General features: G+C 55.2%; 1 protein-coding gene across 7 annotated transcripts in view; it reads left to right on the plus strand.

The window, feature by feature from the left end:
* NOS1 (nitric oxide synthase 1) overlaps window positions 1-19,065 on the plus strand; it is a 53,481-nt gene that overhangs the window by 15,832 nt on the left and 18,584 nt on the right. For 6 of the 7 annotated variants that reach the window (XM_027469785.3, XM_027469791.3, XM_038187248.2 and 3 more), the window contains 11 exons: window positions 7,610-7,742; window positions 11,972-12,109; window positions 12,564-12,709; window positions 12,817-12,979; window positions 13,981-14,072; window positions 14,634-14,775; window positions 14,888-15,027; window positions 15,389-15,563; window positions 16,039-16,140; window positions 16,760-16,954; window positions 17,949-18,034. In XM_027469785.3, the coding sequence (XP_027325586.1) occupies window positions 7,610-7,742; window positions 11,972-12,109; window positions 12,564-12,709; window positions 12,817-12,979; window positions 13,981-14,072; window positions 14,634-14,775; window positions 14,888-15,027; window positions 15,389-15,563; window positions 16,039-16,140; window positions 16,760-16,954; window positions 17,949-18,034 (1,512 nt within the window). The remainder of the gene's footprint in view (window positions 1-7,609; window positions 7,743-11,971; window positions 12,110-12,563; window positions 12,710-12,816; window positions 12,980-13,980; window positions 14,073-14,633; window positions 14,776-14,887; window positions 15,028-15,388; window positions 15,564-16,038; window positions 16,141-16,759; window positions 16,955-17,948; window positions 18,035-19,065) is intronic. The other variant, XM_027469792.3, reaches the window with a different exon arrangement.

Consider the following 19,065-nt stretch of genomic DNA (forward strand, 5'->3'; position numbering starts at 1 on the left):
CAGCATGCGGTGCCTGCCCTCGTTTATTGACGGGAAGGGACAGGCAGGAGGGTTTGCTGGAGCTGGTGCCCTAGGTTTGGTGGCAGTAGGATTTGTAGCTTCAAGTTTCCTTGCTTCTTTGGGGAGGGGAAAAAAGCTGTTTACAAAACAGATTTTGAAAAGGGATTCGTTTTTTTTTTTTTTTAATCAGAAGAAGGAGGTTGCTCCCACCACATCCAATGTAGGCTTTTCATCTCCTTCTTTATTTGTGGTTGTTTTGTTGTTGCTTCTGCTCACCCACATCGTGCGTTTTCCATGCGGAGGACGCGGCTGCTCAAAGCGTGTTGGGGCTGTCACAGTGAGGCAGGACACATCTGCTCTGCCCCATGCCAGCAGAGTTTTGGGATGGGCAATGGGACAGGGCAGCATCCCCCCGCCACGCACATTTTGGGGCCCCGCACGCTGCACCCAGCACCAGAGACGTGCGTTTTTTGCTATGCAAAAACTGGGGAGAAAATATTTTTGTGGCCATCTGAGCATTTCTGGCCAGTGCTCTCCCTCTCACCCCATAAATACACTCCCTGGAGTGCTCATTGTGCATTGCAAGAAGCTCAGAAGCCCTGGGGGGCACGGTCCCAAGCCCTGCCACAAGGTGCAGCCTCACCATCCTGTCCCTCTTCCCAGCCCAGCAGCTGCAGGCTCGCCAAGGAAATTCTGTTCTGGCTTGAGGAGAGATGAAAAAGGTGTTTTTTCCTTAGAGGGATCTCTTCTGCTCTTCAAGAGATTACACAGAAACAGTTTAAATTCACTTAAACTGAAGGATCTCAAACCAACAACAAAAAAAAAATCAGCGAAGTGGGTACTTCACCAAAGCTCGACTCACTTTATTTTTCAATATCTTAGATATATATTTATAAAAGTGGCTTGGAATTGAAAATCCACTTTTTGAGCAAAATTAGCCTTCAATCTTCTGCCCGATGAAAAGCTGCAGCCCAGCTCTTGGAGTAGGGCTCCGTGAGGGAGAGGACCGGGGTGCTCGGGGGGAGCGGGGAAGGGGATGCGCTGCGGGAGGATGTGTTGGAGGCTGCTCTGCAGGGGAAAGGGCACGGCTCGGCTGCCTCTCCTGCTCCTGAGACGTGCTGCAGATGGTTTATTTCCTCTGCTTGGTCTCAGACAGAGCTGGGGCATGGTGAAGGTCTTCTAGAGGGAGAGTTTGCTTGGTCTGGAGAAGTGCAGGAAGGTCAGGGAGCGACAGGGAGCGGATCACCGCGGAGACCGCGGTGCTCGATGCCAAAGAAATGCCCAAAAAAATAAGCAAGCCTTGACGGATTGATGCAGCTCTGGTGCCCTAGGCTGGGACTTCTCCAGGCTGGAGGGACCAAGCAGAGCTGAGGTCAATCAAAACAGGAACAGAGCTCTGCCTAAATAGCAGGAGGGCTCAAATCCTCGCTCAGGGCTGAGCCTTACACCTCCAGCCCGGATCACTTGACCATGATCCAGGTGAAGATGCTGGTCTTGGGTCCAACCCCGCTCTGTCTCCGTCTTTGCCTGGTGCTGACCTTCACCGCCAGCAGCATTTGTCAAAGCCAGTCGGGCTCGCAGAGCTTTGACAGCTTTCCCAGGGCACGAAGGGATGGCGCAAGGCTGAGGTTATTCGCAAGCAGCCGAACACTTCTCGGTCAAGGTGGGCCGAAAGGGATTCAAATTGCACCTGGTGCCCGTGTTGCTTCCTGCAAGAAAAACTGGAAGCTGTGAAGTTTACATTGGGGGAAAAAAAAAAAATCATTTCATCCCCATCCCCTGTGCCCGGGGGCTGTGCTCCCTGGGGATGTTGCCCCTGCATGGCCTGGCTTTTGCTCCCTGCTGATTTCTGCCTGTGAGGTGCCCCGCGGACACGGTGCATGCCCATGGGACGGGCCATGACCACAGCTGAATGTCTGCTCCATGGCTCAAACCATCTGCCAAGAGGTTGATCATAAGACAGAGCACGGAAGTGGGGAGCAAGGTATGATGAGAACTGGCATTTCTGCCATGAGGCTCACCGTGGGCTAGAAAATAAAAATAGAGTTTGATTCACTCCCCACCAGCTAACCTAGGTCTGTTTTTCCCTCTGAGCTCTAGGGAGATTGTCATGTCCCATCTTTCCCTCCCTCTCCCCCCACCAAGTTGCCAGTATTTGTTTTTCTTCCCAGGTCTGTTCCGTAACATGAGCGGCGTGATGGAAGCATGGCACTTTGGGGGCCAAAAAGCAGCATCAGCAGCCCTGAGAGGGAGAAGTGTGCTGAGAGCAGGAGTTCTGTTTATGAAGGGTTTCAGGGTTTCAGGCTCCATCCTGCATTGGAACAAACCCCATAATTTTGCAGTTCTCGAGGAGAAAATTCTCTTCCTCCCACCTCCCTCGCCGCCGCCAAAATCTCTTTGTGTTGCTCAAAACATTTCATTTGCATTTCTGATGTCTTCATTATTCTGTACTTGGACACAAAACTTTAAAACCTCTGAAATGAAAAGGTTCCCTGGATCTATCATGTTATTTTTCAAAGCGTTGAGGCAGGAAGCTTTGGCAGTGAGTAACCCTCTTCTTCCTCCCCTTCTCCCTCCGCGGATTCTTCCTCCTCACCACCCTGACTCCATCAGGCTCAGCCAGAGCGGTGTTTAGTGCCTGAAAACAGCAAATTCCACCCCAAAATACCCCGTTGGAGACCCCTCAACATCCTTCTAGCGGGGTGTCAGGTTTCTGTCCTTGTCCCTCTGAGACCCAGCACCGCTTCGGGGACTCTGCACCGAGGTGTAACAGTGGGGACAGCACCGACGTGGGGGTGGCAACTTGTGTTTTGGGGATTAGAGGGCTGCACCCCAATGCCATGTGAGCACTGGGGACAGACCCTGTCCTTGTGCCTGGTCCTAGCCAGCAAGCCCAACTGGCAGACCTGGGCTGGGCTCAAGCTTTTTCAGCCCTTTGGGTGCTGAAATCCTTTTGGTGCTCTTTGGGCATGGCTGGGAAGGGGCAAGGACAGCAGCTGCGGGTCGGATCTGACACTGGCAGCATCTCGAATGATGCTGGGACCAGCTGGGACACCGGGAGCTGTTCCCAGGTCTTTATCTGCCAGCGCCCCTTCCATCACATTTAGCACCCTCGTGTTTCATAGCACGGCCTCGCTCCGGGGCTGCTTGGCTCGTCCATCCCCGGTTCCTGCAGAGGGCACAGCGCAGCGATGCCCCTGGCCTTGTGAGGCTGAGCCCCACACTCCTGCCACGCCACATCCTTGTCGGTTTGGCTTTGTCCCTTCTTTTCGGTGCAGCCAGAATTCATCTTTCTCATTTAGGAAGGAACTTCTTGCCTTGCTGCTCCTGCAGCCACCTGCTGCGGGGAGCACAAACCGCCTTTCAAAGCGATTCCTTCTGCTTTTGGCTCATGCTTGCAATCCCCAAGGACAACCCAGGAGGGAGGAAGCAAAGAAAGCAAGGTGTTTCCCTCCTACAGCTGATGGGTGAGCTTCACACGAGGGTCCCAAGCACAGCCTAGGGTTTCCAGGGGCTGGGATGAGGGCTTGGAGGAGCCTGGCAGCAGTGGACATCCGCGTCTTCCTCGCTCCATCCAAACTGCCCCCGGGGATGGCAGCAGCCAGTTGTGCCTCTCTCCTCTGCCTGGGAAATCAGAGAGATCCTTCTGCCAAGCAAATTCAAAGGAGTGGAGTGACGAATTTCTTTTTGCTCATATATTTATTTATTATTTCCCCCCCCCCTTCCTTTTCGGAAAAGCTTTTGGAGACGTTTCTCAAAGGGCTGTTCTCAGCAACTTCCTTTCTGCTTCATCACTGTGAGCACTGCAACATCATCAAATTAGTCAAAAGAAAACAGTGGTGCCTCTCATTTTCCCAAACAGCCAGATGCTCTTTCCGAGGTGAGACAGCAAGCTGCATGGGTGGGGGAGGACAGGATTCCTCTGCCTTTTTTTTAAGCAACAAATTTTGCTTTCAGAACAAACAGGCGGGGTCCCTTCCGAAAAACCTGCTCTGGATCCACGCGTGCAGGTCAGGTTGGAGGGTAAGTTGGGAGGGTTTCTCCGAAGGAAGCAGCAGGAGGAGCAGCCCCATCGGCTCACCCATCGCTAAATGCTTTTGGACACGTCCGGAGGCTGAGCCTGGCTGTAGGATTTTGGCTGCCCCGCCAGGACCATCCTGTGCGCGCGTGGGCGGCTCGCCCCACGGCTCTGCTGCTGGCTGTGAAGCCGGGCCAAGAGAGGAAAAGGACGGGCCCAAAAGACCCCATTCCTGCCTGAGCTCTCACACAAGGCAGTTGCAAGAAATGGGCAGGAAATATTTGTATAATGAAGCAATTGATTTTATTTTTATTTTTTCTCCCCCCCATCTGGGCTAGGATGGGGTGAGGCTGTGGTGGCTCTGAATGGGCTTTTCTCTCCTCTGTCTCTGAAAGAGCCGGATACTTGTGTGCATCCGAAGGAGGTCTGCTCTAGCTCAGCAGTGCTGCAGGGACAGAGCCTTCCTTGCACGGGGCAGAGGCAGGCAATGCGCCCCCAGCTTCGGCTGATGGCTTTGCTGAAGCTGCACTTTCACTTAATTTTTTATTTTATTTTTTTTTGTCTGGGGGCAGCACCTCGCTGCCTTGTGCACAATATTGCTGCCGAGCCTAAATAGCACCGTGCAACCCAGTGCTGTCCCACTTGCAAACGTGCCAGGTCCTGAGCATCCAGGTCCTGAGCATCCACCCCCGGTGCCCGCCCGGACCTCACCGTGCCCAGGGACGGTGCCTCTTGCTTTTGGGGCTGGCTCCAGCAAACCCGTCCTACTTCTAATGCACGAAGCTGCCGACGATGGCGATGACTTAATTCGAGCATCTGGTCTTTTTCTGTGCCGTTGGCACAGGTACCAGCGTTCACAGCTTTGCTGGTGGTGCAGACAATGAGATTACGCCTGCAGCCTCCCAGCCGCGTCCTCCGGCGGCCGCTGCCGATTGATGGATTCCTCCCCGAGGTTCCCTCGTGCCGGCAGGCACCCATTGAGACGGGTTTGCAGACACCTTTCTGCAAGCAGCGAGTCGTGCCAGGCGCATGCAGGCATGCGTTCGGTGTCATTTTGGAGGTGCCTGCTGGATATCTGGCACGCTGGGGTCTGCCTGCCCAAGCCTCTTTGCACAGAGGCAAAGTCTGTGCTGCTGGAGGGGCATCGTGGCCCCTCATGGGGCTGGTTCCCTCTGCTCAGCCCCAGGCTCTGAGGGATTTCTTCCATCACCTTACAGATTTCGGGCTTGTGCCTCGGGTTTTGGGCCAGTTACAGAGCAGGACATGGATGCTCATCAGCTGTAAGAGATGCGTTGTGCATGCCCATCATTTTTTGGTGCCCATGGGCTCTGTGTTGGCCAGCTCCGTGCTCCTTGGTATGATGGGGCTTAAGGCAAGAGGGCAGGAACGTACAGCTGTGGGAATAAAAGTGTTCTCCAGGAGGTTCAGTAGCTGGGCTTGTCTTGGGGGGATGAGCCAGATTTGTCTTGGGATTGTCTTGGGGGGAAGAGCTGCGTTTTCATGTTTCTGCCTTGCTGCTGGGATGGAGGCAGGCTGAATGCATCCGGAGCCCCTGGTGGGCTGGCAGAGGGCAGGGCGTGTGGTTCGTGGGGGTCCCCAGCAACACCAAGAGTGGCCAAGGCAAAACTGGTGCCAGTACTGTGTGGAGCAAAGCAGGGCTGTATCTCCTGGGGCTGCCGTGGCTCCCCAGGGCAGGGACGTGAGCGGGGTCTCAGCAGCTTTGTCTCCTGAGGACCTGGTTTCGGCTGGCAGCCAGCAGGGGAAAGCAGTGACATGGGCCCTGATGCAATGCCCAAATCTGTGGTGCACATCCCATGGATGGCACCAAAGCCGAGCATCTAGAGCAGCCTACACACGGGTTGGAGGACATCTAGCAGAGCTCTTCCTCTTCTCCCTCAGCAAGCAAGCATGGGGCTGATGGGGTGTACATCCCCACACCTTGCACCCCAGTGTGGCCGCCAGGTGCTCTGCCATGCAGTAAGGTCCCAACACCTGCTGTGGCTGCATGGTTTGTGCTTCCCTGTGCCTTATCTGATGGGCAGCCTTTCACATACCAGCCACGGTGCAGAAGAATTGCTTTCTTCTCCAAGCAGCAGGGGGTACAACTCTGGGTACAAGCTGCCCTGTGGCACCTGTACCCCTTATCTTGCACCACGTTGGCCACCCTAAGGCAGCCAATGTTGGGAAGATGTCCAGGACCTGGGTGTGATACTGTGGCAGCTGAGCATCGCTCTGTGAATGCAGGAAAAAAGTGATAAAAAGTTAGAGCATAGAGAGAGAGCCCTTAAATGAAGTATTTTGCTTGAGCTTCACCTAAAGACGTGAGCTGAGGGTGAGGGAGGTCCTGAAGCTGGATTTGTTTGTACGTATGTGTCTCCTTGAGATGGTGTCAGGAACACCGTGCTGCTGTGAGTTATGTCCCGAGCGTGAGCGTCCTGCTTTGGTCAGTGCCCAGAGCCTGCCGTTGTTAATGAGGAGGCTCGTTAGTAACTCCAGTGGGCATCTGGAAGAGTTTTAAGAAGTGGCAGCCGGAGCAAAGCCATTGCCAGAGCACGTTAGCTCGATGATGGGCTGTTGAGCAAGGGCAAAGCAGTGGTGCTGCTGTGCCGGACCCGGTCTGGGGTATCCACAGGGCTTTTGGAGCCTTCTCGTCAGCCTGGATGCTGCAGCCTGCGTGCGCTGGGTGTCAAGTCTCCAAACCCCATTTGTTTTTCTCCTTTGTGCGGGTTTTTATGGCAGTGGTTTTCCATCACCTGTTTGGATGGCATTTAGCAGCCTCGCTAACATCCCGCGGACGCTCCCCAGACACAAGGTGTGCGGCACACACTGTGCTCCCTGCGTTACATCCGTCTTACTGTGCAGGCAGGGGCAGCCAGCACCAGGGACACCCTCGTCCCCCAGCCTTACAGATGTACTCCGTGTAGGCGAGCCGTCTGTTTGCTTGAACAGACTCGCCCGGGTAAAACCGCTCGCACACGGCGGCATTTGCAGCATCTGTAAAGGTCAGGAAGAGGAGAGAGCGCTGCCTCTGCCTCCTGGGAGCGCCTACTTTTCCTTGTGTTTTATTTTTTTTTTATTCTTCTCCTCCACTCATCAACACCAACCTGCTCTCTGCAAACCCAGCCGGTTTTGCCGTGAGGCTTTGCAGCTAGAAATGCGCACGGCTCTCCTTCACCCCCCTCTCTGCTTGCTTTTGCAGGGCTCTGGATGGAGCCAGCTTGATTTTGGGGGGCAGGGAGCCTGGCACGTCACCCCCACAGAGCAAGCACCAGGGGTGGTGTGGTCTCGCTTTGGGGTGCCAGGTTGGGAGCCAGGCACGCCAACGTCCCCTGGCCGAACGCGGGGCACAGGGCTCCTGTTGTTGTGCCAGCACAGTGCTCCCCCACGCAACAAAATGCCCGTCGTGCTTGGGTTGCCCTCGCAGGAGTGATTCATCGCCTTGGCCAAGGCAGAGCGTTCCCTCCCCTCCCCTGGTGGGACGCCTGGGTTTTCGCTCCCGTGGGAAGTGACTCCAGCAGAACCCGGAGTGACGGCGGCTGGCACCACCGCGTGTCCCCAGCCCGCCCACCCCAGTGCTTCTTAACCCTTCAGTTTCAGGGAAGGGGAAAACAAGCTGCAGAAAGCCTTGCCGGCTCGGATGGAGAACGACCGTGTTGTGGGTGACCTGTGGGGGAAGAGCAACGCGCCCGTGGTCCTCAACAACCCCTACTCCGAAGCGGAGCAGGTAAGAGCCCGTTGCTTGTGCTGCATTGGGTGGGGACGGGTTGTGGGGTGTGGAGCCCTCCTGGGGGGCTCTCACACTGCAGAGAGGCTGCAAGGACTGCCCGGGTTGTCCTGAGGACCCATGGTCCCAAGACCTGGGGTCAGTGGTGCCCAGAGCCCATGTGGTCCAGGAGCTGAATTCCCCAGGGCTCAGACAGGGCACGTATTACTGGAGAAGGATGCTCCTCATCCAAGGAGCCAAGGTGGAACGGGAGCGTAGCCAGGGACCACGTCTCCAAAACCTCCCTTGAGACCGTTGGCCCTTTAGGTGGCAAAAATCTGAGCCGCCTCGTTAAGGTCGTTTTGATTTATGTGATGGTAATTCAACATAGCACTTCAGATAACATGTTGTACTGCGCCTTTTCATCTCCTCACGCTCCACAGACATAAATTCTCAGGCTTCCTTGCCAGAAATGGATTAGCTCCCTGTTTGCAGCCAAGCCAGAGACACAAGGCAGGATCCCCCTGGGGAAAACACGATACCCGTGACCGTGGCCCTGCCTGGGCGGCCAAATGCGTCGCCCCAATGGGATTAACCAGCAGCGGGTCAGGACATGGGGGACCGATCCAGGGACTACATGTTCTTCTTGCATGCATCTCCCCACCTTACTTGTCGGGATCAAGCTGTACTCTTCAGGGGAGGGGAGAAAAGTGATTTCATGGTCACATGAAGATTTCCGAGAAAATCAATATTTTCTCAGCTCAGGAGCACCCTCAGCAGATCCCTCGGGCTGACGCCTCTTCCCAAGGAGCTGCCACCCCACGCAGTGCTCCTCGTTGCCTGCCACATGCAGACTACCACAGCAGCCAGTGCAGCGGGCACACAGGTGCTGAGCCCGACCTCGATCCCCAGCAGCACCTCCAGGGTCGTGGCTCTTCCAGTTCTCCCATTTCAGAGGCACTGGAAAGATGCAAAGCCAGGAGCAGGGTGCGAGGTCACATAAGGTGATGCTGATCGTGCCAGGCTTGCTGCACGGCTGTAACCCACCCGGCTGGGTGCTCCGATGTGGCCAGGGACAATCTCCATCCTGCCAGTACAGACAGCATTACCTGTCACTGCCCCATGCTGGCACATGTAAATGGGTGCAGCTCACAGTGAGCCATCCTGGGCAGCCCCACATCCCTGCACAAGGTTAGAGCTCTGCAGCAGCTCTCCGGATCCCACCCCAGCAGGGACAGGTCGCTGCTCTGGTCCCTTCCTGGATAGCTGCAGACTTTCTGCCTCCTCGCTAAGCTCCGTGCGTGTACGTGTCTGTTACTATAAGCACTTTATAACCTTCTGTGTTCAGAGCTTAATTTCTCTCTGTGTTAGGGCTGCCAAAATCCCTGGTCTTAAGCTGTTATTAAACTCTTTATTTCCCCCCACCCCCCCCTGCTAGATGTGCAGGCTTTCTTTTGATCCCTCTTATCCCCACACCAGCCCTGGAGGCAGGGCTGGTTCCCCAGCTCCCCGCAGCCCTTCCCCGGGGATGCCTGCGGCCGGGAGGAAAGAAAGGGCAGCGGGTGTTTCGCTGAACTCCCCGCAAGCTGCAATAAATACTGCTAGCACGGCGGCGAGCCAAGCCAAACAGCAGCTCTTTATACACCTTGTTCTCTAAAGCAGGATTTGGTGGAGTCGCTTGGCCAGGTGGGGAGTGCTCACCGAGGCTTGTAATAAGGTGCTGAAAGACCGGTTGGGCTTCAATCGCTCCTCAGGGTCTGGTTTTGTTTTTCTTTTTATAATTATTTTTTTTTCCAAAATCACACAGTGTGCTCTGCTGGTTTCCCAGGAGCCCCAGACCTGGTCCATGTGGAGATGCTGTGACTTCACCAGCCCGCGTCCTGCAGCCGTATTTCAGTCCGCACGGATTGATTTGTTGGCGACGCGGGCGGGCGCGTGCATCTGCAGCGGGGCAAGGGACTCGCAGCAGTTCCATGCCTTTAAGGACGATTTACAGCTTTATAAAAACAAAAAAAGAAAACAAAAAAAAAAAAAAAAAAAAAGCATGGTTTGGAGTTCAGGCAGTCTGGAAGGAAATGTCAGCATGCTAACAGACCTGCGACCCAGCAAAGTGCTCCAAAATGGGTCCCCCATAGCCAATGCATCTCAGCAGGGTGGTATTTGGCACCTGGGGATGCAGGAGGAGGGCTGAGGACCTGCAGTCCAGGCACCTTGCCCCCAGGCAGGGCTGGGTGCCTTTCTCCCCTCCCTCTGTAAGAGTCGGAGACATCTCTCAAGCTGCACACCACCGATAAGTGCCTTGTAGATGCCTGCATCTTACGCACACGCCCCGACTGCTCCGTTAGTCTCTCCTCCATTTGTCCCACTCTTGAGTCACTAATATCACAGCTGCCTAATTAAAACATGAAAGCAGCTCTCACAGCCTCCCTGAGAGAAGCAGGGGTAATATTTGGCTCCGGCAATGCCGTGCAAGGAAGGCATACATACGCACATGCGGCTCCTTCCCAGTTTTTTTTCTGGGTGTTGCTCTCCGTGCAGCTGCAGTGGGGTTTTGGTGCTTCTGCTTCTCGTAGGTGGTGTCACCTCGGCTGCCCCTGGCACCTGGGGCTTCATCCTGCCCCAGCACTGTGGCCTTGTTTCAGCAAGGATGCAAACTCCATCAGTGCCTGCAGGGAAGAGCCAAAAAGGCCAGGGAGCAGCTTTCAGGGAGCTTGAAGGTAGACCATCTGTTAAGTATCCATCCTCCAGGAGCTTGCACCCTGTGCGTGCTTGCCCCACAGATGGGGTCATTCCTACATCTGGGTCCATAACGCGCTCTTTCTGGATGCAGCCAGCACTTGCTGCCTTAGCTGGTACTTCTGGTTTCTGTCTGGGGGAGGCAAGGTGAGGAGGTAAGCTTTTGGGAACTGTGAGGACCAAAGAAGGTCCTACAGAGGAGTCGGTGTCAGCCCAGGCATCACACTGGCAAGGGATTTGGGTGCATCTGGGGAGGGAGGATGGAAAAATTTGTCCTGGTGGTTCAGGATCGGCTTCCTGTTGAGGAAGAGCAAGTTTGGTGGTGGTGCTTGTATTTCATCTCTTTTTGTCATCCTTCTGGCCCCTGTGGCTTTCCCTCCTGTGTTTGCCCATCAGCAAAGCAGCTTGTTCTGAAACAAGAGGCTCTTCCACCATGTGGCTGTTCTCCACCTGGTCCTTCAGGGAGGAAGGCTGCAATGCCACATTTACACTGGTGCTGCTGCTCTGTGAGCTGCGACGGTGACAAGGACCCAAAGCAGGACTACCACAAAGGAGTGCGAAACTGAAGGAAAGGTTCAAAGGCTACAAGGTTCCCTTAGGCAGGTTACACCCAAACCCCGTCCAAGTCAGGATCTATGCTGCAGAGATGCAAACCTTTAAGCAGCATCAAATCCAAGTGGGTTTTGACAAGGTGCTCCGGTGTGGGATCAGGATTCCCCCCAAACCTCCAGCAATACCTTTGTAGTGGCAGCGGATGAAGCACACCCAAACACAGGCTGTAATTCCAGAAGTGCCTCTGTTTACCAGGGCCACCGTGGATCTCATGCCCCGTGGCACACCATCAGATACCGGCTGCTCGTGAAACTTCCCAGTGCGTGGAGGAATGCGGGTTGCAGCACACATATTGGATCTGATGGTATCTGAAAACATTTCTGAAAACATGTGCAAATAGCAGAGCTTGCAGACAGAAGGTGCAGTCAGCTCTGCTCGGCACAAGCTGGCCGAGCCTCTCCCGTATGCTGCCATATCCTTCAAGACGTGCTGGATGAGCCCAGCCTGACGCAGGATATTGGGGTGGGCTGGAGGCTCGGAGCTGAGCCTGAAGTGATCCGAGTATGCATAATTCAGTAGCCCTCCCACCCGTGTAATGCATCCGTCCTTATTCCGACATTCTTCCAATGTAGTTATCGAAGGAGACGTGCCTTTGGCTTGCTCAGAGGAACGCTCGGCTGTTAGCTCTGTCTCAGAGGGCTCATACTGGTGAGGCTGAGCTTGGCATGTGTAAAACCCGAGCAGGTGATGCTCCTGAAAAAGATACATCCAATCCATTTTCGAGAGATAAGTCTTCCGCTGGGAAGCTTGAACGCGGCGTTCTCCTAAGTCACTGCTGTCTGGTTTTTAACTCACTAGCGGAAGATGCTGCTGCTTGTTGTGTCCCTTTTCCTGTATTTAATTGACAAACGTTAACCTTGTGTGTATTTCATTGACAAATGCTAACCTCCTCTGTCCTCCAGCCGCCGCCGTCGGGGCGGCAGTCCCCGACCAAGAGCGCGGTGAACGGGAGCCCTTCCAAGTGCCCGCGGTTCGTCAAAATCAAGAACTGGGAGACGGGCGCCGTGCTTCACGACACTCTGCACCTCAAGACGGCGATGGTGAGTGGGGTTGGTAGGGCTGTCTGAAAGTTGTCTGGGTGTAACTGAGCCGATCACGGTGTTTCCAAGATGGTTTTAGAAAATTAGAAATTTAGAAATGCAGATCTGGATGAGTTCAGGCCAACCTCCTCATCTCCTGTAGTGTCTGAATTTCAGACCTCTGGCGCGATAAGCTGGGTGAGAGGGGAGTCCCCCCTGGGAGGAGCAAAAAAAGGCATATAGGGCTTTATGTTGAGCTGGGATGAGATTTAATGAGCCTCAATCATCTGCATTAGGTGTTGCAGGAGGTGACTGCACACGCTCGAGGTGTCTTACACAACAGTACTGATAGGTGTGAAAACGAACAGGGCTGGAAATATCCCGGTTTGTCAAAGACACCACCAACTCCTGGGCAGCTAATCTCTGACTTTCCCCAGCCCTGCTCACACAGCTTTGCCTCCTTCTGTCCCACCAGACCACTGCGTGCACCGAGCAGATCTGCATGGGCTCCGTAATGACCCCCAGCCAGCACGTCCGCAAGTCAGAGGATACCAGGACGAAAGAGGAGGTGCTCCTCTTGGCTAAGGACTTCATTGACCAGTACTACTCCTCCATAAAGAGGTAAGAACGGCCAGAGAAGGTCACAGAAAGTCAGGCTGCTTCCTCAGGATTTCCTGCCCTCCACCCAGGTTGGTGAATGCCATCTCCCCCGCTCCCCACCCTTGCAGATCTGGCTCCAAGGCGCATATGGAAAGGCTGGAGGAGGTGACCAAGGAGATTGAAGCCACCGACACCTACCAGCTGCGGGACACGGAGCTGATCTACGGAGCAAAGCACGCCTGGCGAAACGCAGCCCGCTGCGTGGGCAGGATTCAGTGGTCCAAGCTGCAGGTGAGCGCCGGAGCTGCCAAAGGATGCCCTGGGGATTTGGAAAGGCAAATTTCGCTTTTCAGACACCTGAGGGAACGCGGCACACGGCAACCACACTCATCTCAACAGCTTTGGGAAGGCAGCAGGAGATGGAAAAGCATCTGTGAGGGAAGGTGTACAGAGGTGTCTGTGTCTGAAACGGGGCCAGCTGGAATCTGCTGCCCTAGGGAACATTTCCCCAAACCAGACGCTGCTCCAGTATCTCACACGCTGCTTCCAAAGCTGCAGCTTTGGAGAACAGCAGCAGGACACAGCTTTGGTACAGAGATGCTAGGGCAGGAGATAATTTGATTTGGTACCTTTTTGACTAGCTGGAAGGCTGTGTGTAGGATCTGAATTAGGGGTCTCTAGTGGAATCCCGTGGTGTGGAGGTGACAGGTCCCTTTGTAGCCCAGAGCATGGCTCAAGTGCTGCTCAGCAGTTCTTGGGGCTGCTTCACGCTGGGCATGGGCACCGTGCAGGGCCAGGAGGCTGGGCCTCCTTCGCTCCCAGCTCAGCCTTCAGCTCTTCTTTTGGCACATCTGAGCCTTGGGGGAGCCATTTCTGCAAGAAGCTGGCTTCAAGCCTCCTGCTGAGCCTTTTTCCTGATTTCCACACCTTCTCAGTGTCCCTCAGACCTGGCTGACACCTCTCACATTCCAACCTTCAGTCTGCACAGAAGAGGAGAAATCAGAACTGCTGGTGGAGGAGCCAGAAACAGCAGCAGCCAGTTGTTAGCACTGGGCTCGGGAAGTTTTTGCCTGGGCAGGAGACCAATCCCCACTCCAAAGCAGAAGGAGCAGCTGGATTAGATGTCCACATGTTGTAAAGGCAGGGAACATATAATTATAGAGCTCTAGGTCCCAAACAGATCAAGGTGACCTCTAGGACTTTCCCTGTGCTGTGTTCCTGCTGCCAGGCTCTGCCTTAGGAGCTGGAGCACAAATCCTGTAGCATCACCACCATCCCTTCTGTTGTTCCAGGTGTTTGATGCCCGAGACTGCACCACAGCCCACGGGATGTTCAATTACATCTGCAACCACATCAAATATGCCACCAACAAAGGGAACCTCAGGTGAGCCACCGGGGAGTCCCCAGGGTTTCTGCCCAAAGTGCCGTGGATGTGTCGGTCTGGCTCTGGGTCCTGCTGGCATTGTCTCCTCCGGCGGGGTCACTGTAACCAGCCCCTGTCCTGAGGAGCACGAGAGGGACCTGATGCCCAGGGAAGGTGTCCTGCTGGTCCGAGTATATCTGTTCTCGCTCTCTGTGGGACCTCAAAGAGCAGATATTCTGATTATTTCACTCTTCCTGCATTCTACTTAAAAAGCAGAGCACAGGCGGCTCCCTTTCTCTCTCTGATACCCTATGTTGCCAGCTTCTGCCTGGAGCCAAACTGCTGCAAACTCCCCAGCTCCTTCCAAAAAAGAGCTGGAGTACACCTGGCCAAAATTCCTCCCAGTGAAGAAAATAAAATAAGTATTAGGGTCTTGCCCAGGACACGAGCAGACGGTCAGGAGCTCAGGGTGGCAGCAGGCAGGGGCTGCACATTTCCCCAAAACACATCTCCATCCCTCTGAAGACCCCTGCCCCATGCTGTCACAGCCTGGGTGCTCACGGTGCTGCCCCGTCCTTGCAGATCTGCCATCACCATCTTCCCGCAGCGGACAGACAGCAAGCACGACTTCCGCATCTGGAACGCGCAGCTCATCCGCTACGCCGGCTACAAGCAGCCCGACGGCTCCATCCTCGGAGACCCTGCCAACGTGGAGCTGACAGAGGTACCAGCCGTGGGGCTGGGCTGAGCAGGGATGCTGTTAGGAGACACTGCTCGGCACCCAAAGGGCAGGTGGCCTGCAGGGACCTCTAACCCCGCTGTTGTTTTGGCTGTAGATCTGCATCCAGCAAGGTTGGAAGGCACCGCACGGGCGCTTTGACATCCTGCCCCTGCTCCTCCAAGCCAACGGCAACGACCCCGAGCTCTTTGAAATCCCCCCCGAGCTCGTGCTGGAAGTGCCCATCCGGCATCCCAAGTAAGTCAGAGGGGATCGGCGGGGATCAGCTCCTCTGGGTTCACCTTAAACCATCTCTGCTTAGACTTCCCTGTCATGTATCGGGTGCTTTACCCTTCCACTTCCAGACCTTCCTTCCCCTGCGATGGAAATCAACTTGTGTTCTTGTCCCTGGGCTGGTTTCCCTTTGCTTGAAGTCTCCCAGGATTTTTCCCTGTTACATTCCTGATGTAGCACCCTCTCCCCATAAGATATGAGATATTACCTTCAGGAAACTTTCTTCTCACACGTCCTTTGTCCCGGTGGTCAGCAGCAGGGTTACCTGCCCTCTAGATGGTCTGGGGGGGCTGGCAGATTGCCTGACCCAGTTATATCCTGGCAGGTTTGAATGGTTTAAGGAGCTGGGCCTGAAGTGGTACGGTTTGCCAGCCGTGTCCAACATGCTCCTCGAGATCGGCGGCTTGGAGTTCTCCGCCTGCCCCTTCAGCGGCTGGTACATGGGCACAGAGATCGGGGTCCGGGACTACTGTGACAACTCTCGCTACAACATTCTGGAGGTAAATCCGTCTCCTCGAGGCGGGCAGTGAGTGAAGGTGCTGGGGAACAGGGCAGGACACGGGGACAGCAATGGGGATGCCCAGGTTTCCCATATAGATAGCAGCTATGTTCTCCTGGAGCCACACAGCCAAGGGTGCGGTGGGCTGGCAAGGGTTTTTTGGGTGCTAAGGGGTTAGCTGGTAGCTAACAAGCCAGCGTGGTGCCTATTTAGCACCCCTGAGACTTCTCAAAATGTTGGGAAAGCAGCACTACGAGGGGAGCTGCGGGTGCAGGAGGTGGAGGGCCCACATCCATCGAGGAGAGGAAGAGGCAGGCCCCGTATTCACAGAGGAAGGCAAAACGTCAGCTGCCCTGCCCTGCACGTGTCTTGTGCCAGCCTGGGTCCCTCCTTTGGGTCCCCCTCCCCAAGCAGAGATCTTCAATTCTTGGTTCTCGGCCAGTAAAATCTTCACCTGCTGCCTCGTTTTGTCACAGCAAGTGGCCAAGAAAATGAATCTGGATATGAGGAAAACCTCCTCGCTGTGGAAGGACCAAGCCCTGGTGGAGATCAACATCGCCGTGCTGTACAGCTTCCAGGTAGGTGAGCTGCAGGGTCTGGGTCACCGGGACCGGGTGGGACAGCGATGGAGACTTCTGCACAAGGACGACGGCAGCTGCTGCTGCACTCAGCTGAAATTGTGCCCTGCCTTCCTCCTCCTGAGCTGTTCCAGGAGCCTGCAGGGAGATTTAATGATGTCTCTGCCCTGGATGTTGGAAAGACGGCGCTACCGGTGTCTGAGCTCTGCTGGGCCAGCGGGAGTGCCTGGGGGGCAGGATCCAGCCCTTCTGTCCCACCTGTGAGGCACAAATTGGCCCAGGTTCTCCCCACTCTTGCACTTAAATGCTGAGTAGCAAAAGGAGTCCTTGGAAGCACAGCTTCTGCAGGTGGCAGTCCTTCCCAGAGCAGGATCAGCACTGATCCCTCAGTCCTGCAAGCCCTGAACAAGCTCCTCAGGGGATGGATCCAGCTCATCCGTGCCCTCTTGGTCCTTACCAAGTAACAGGAGGAATGCCCATCCCCTAGCATGCCCCCAGGAAGGACAAGGGCAGCCGATCAGCCCCACAATCACTGCTTGATGACTGTGCTACTTGGGAAGGCTTTCACCTCCTGGAGAGGGTTAACCTGCAGCTCTTGGCTCCCTTCTCCCTCCGACAGAGCGACAAGGTGACCATCGTGGATCACCACTCGGCCACCGAGTCCTTCATCAAGCACATGGAGAACGAGTACCGGTGCCGCGGGGGCTGCCCTGCCGACTGGGTGTGGATCGTCCCGCCGATGTCGGGCAGCATCACCCCCGTCTTCCATCAGGAGATGCTCAACTACCGTCTCACACCCTCCTTCGAGTACCAGGTACCCTCTGTGCCCATCACCCAACACCTTCAACAAGCTGCCCCTCGAGGAATCAGTTGGAATGAGTCCAACTGATGGTCTCCTCTAGCACGGCATAAGGACCCCCTCGATATTCCCATTTTTCCCAGAATGATGTTTTTTTGCTCATCCTTGGAATTATGGGGCCCAACCCTTGGGTCAAGCAGGACTAAGCAAAGCTCATCCCTCTGCAAGGGCCTCATTCTGCTCTTTGCTTTGTAGTTGGGGAAATGCCCTGCCAGCCACCACGTCCCTCCTCTCCCCAGCTTACAGATTTGCCTGACTGCCTCTTGCGAGCCCGGGGATCCAACAATTTGATGAGGGGGGCTCCTGCCCAGCAGGCTGAGATGCTGGTGCTGGAGTATTTAACACTTCAGACCACGGGGAAAAGGGCCCTGAGCAAACACACCCTCGTTAGCCACCCGCCCCTGCGCCGGTGGTTGTCACACAATGTGACCTTTAGTCAAGAGCCCTTAAGGAACAATCACCAAACGGGAGCAGTCTGTTCATTTCTATAACCAATCCAGCAGGAACCCCGATGATTCCTGGCCCTGATTACAGCCAGCCGCCTGCGAGGGCACTGAATTAGCTTCTGTGCTCTTGTTTCTTGCTTCAGCTGCCTCCCCTTCCCAGAGGGCCTCTTAGAAAGAGAAACCTGTGGGCTGGGAGGGGAGGATGTGCTCGCATCGCCTCTCCCCTTCTTGTTCCTCGTGGCCTGTTAATGCTCGTCACAGAGGTGAGAGGGCGTTTGACCAGATGCTGTTGGAAGCCACAGGGGTTTTATTATACACCACAATTTTCTGTCCAAGTGCCCCGAGAAAACCCATGGGTCTCCAGGGACCTGTAGGAGAGATGAAGGGCTGGGAAGATGCCAGCCAGTCCTCCTGTTCACAGCCAGAGGGATTCAGCTGGGGTTAGAGCATTTCTCCAAGCCCTGAGCGCTGCCCATCAGCTGCTGCTCTCTTCTCCCTCCTAGCCGGACCCCTGGAACACCCACGTCTGGAAAGGGGTCAACGGGACGCCCACCAAGAAGAGGGCCATTGGCTTTAAGAAGTTAGCAAAGTAAGTACCAGCGGGATCTGAAAAGCCCTACAACGCGTTGGGCTGGTCCTGGGTTTGGGTTTGGGTATGTACAAACTGATGGGTTGTGAGCCTGGGTCCCAGGCTGCCGAAGGTTTAGCTGCCAGGAGGGATGCCTGGAGAAACCAGCAGCCCTTGGAACATCCCGTTAGACCTTCAGATTCGTGTGGCCAGCTGAATACCGGGAGTTGCATCTCATCTCTCCTCCCAGGCTGGTTCACTCCTCAGTAAGATGTACTGGAGTACTCAGGAATGGCTTTATCTTGTCTTGAGGCTTTATTACCTGTCTCCGCTTTCACAGCCTCCTGGGGCAGAGATCACTCCTCCTGGTTCAGGGCCAAGCAGGCAGGAGTGACGAGGAACTCGTGTCCCCCTTTCTTTAGCCACTTATCTCCAGTGCATGTCTAAGTCTCTGGATATCCCTGCGGCAAGGAGGGGGTGGTGGGACTGAGGAATCATCCTGCAGGTAGCAGAGGGATTGGGGCCAAGCTGAGATTTGCTCTTCACGGCCGGTTGACCCCTGGCAATGGGCCACCCCTGCCCTGCCAAAGCAGCGAGTCAGCAGGGATGCAGAAATGAAGGGTTGTTTGGATGCTTCGGCTGATCCTGGCCCAAATGCCACTCCCGGGGGCCATCAGCAGGGGGCTTTGGGTTGGAGCAGGGGGTTTGGGTTGGAACAGTGGGCTCTGAGGAAGCAGAGCCCTGGACCAAGGCTGGAGAGGGCCAGGCTGCCAGGTGGCCTCGTGCTGCTCACAGCATCTCCCCACGCTTCAGTTTCCCGTGTCTCTCCTATCAGCTTGTTCCCACTCTTCAGCTGTCACCTTCTGTAAGCTTTTTTTTTCTTTTCCGTGGTGCATCCATAACCATGATCAGCAGCTGATGAATATACTCCCGAGGCCGACACCGGTGCCTGGGTCTGCGCTGCAGCCCGGGGCTGGAGGAGAGCGCAGGAAGATTAATTGAGCCATTGAGTTAGGAGAAGCAAAGCTTTATTTGTGTGTGTGCGGCTGATA

This window comes from Anas platyrhynchos, chromosome 16, assembly GCF_047663525.1.
Source record: "Anas platyrhynchos isolate ZD024472 breed Pekin duck chromosome 16, IASCAAS_PekinDuck_T2T, whole genome shotgun sequence".
Lineage (NCBI taxonomy): Eukaryota > Metazoa > Chordata > Aves > Anseriformes > Anatidae > Anas > Anas platyrhynchos.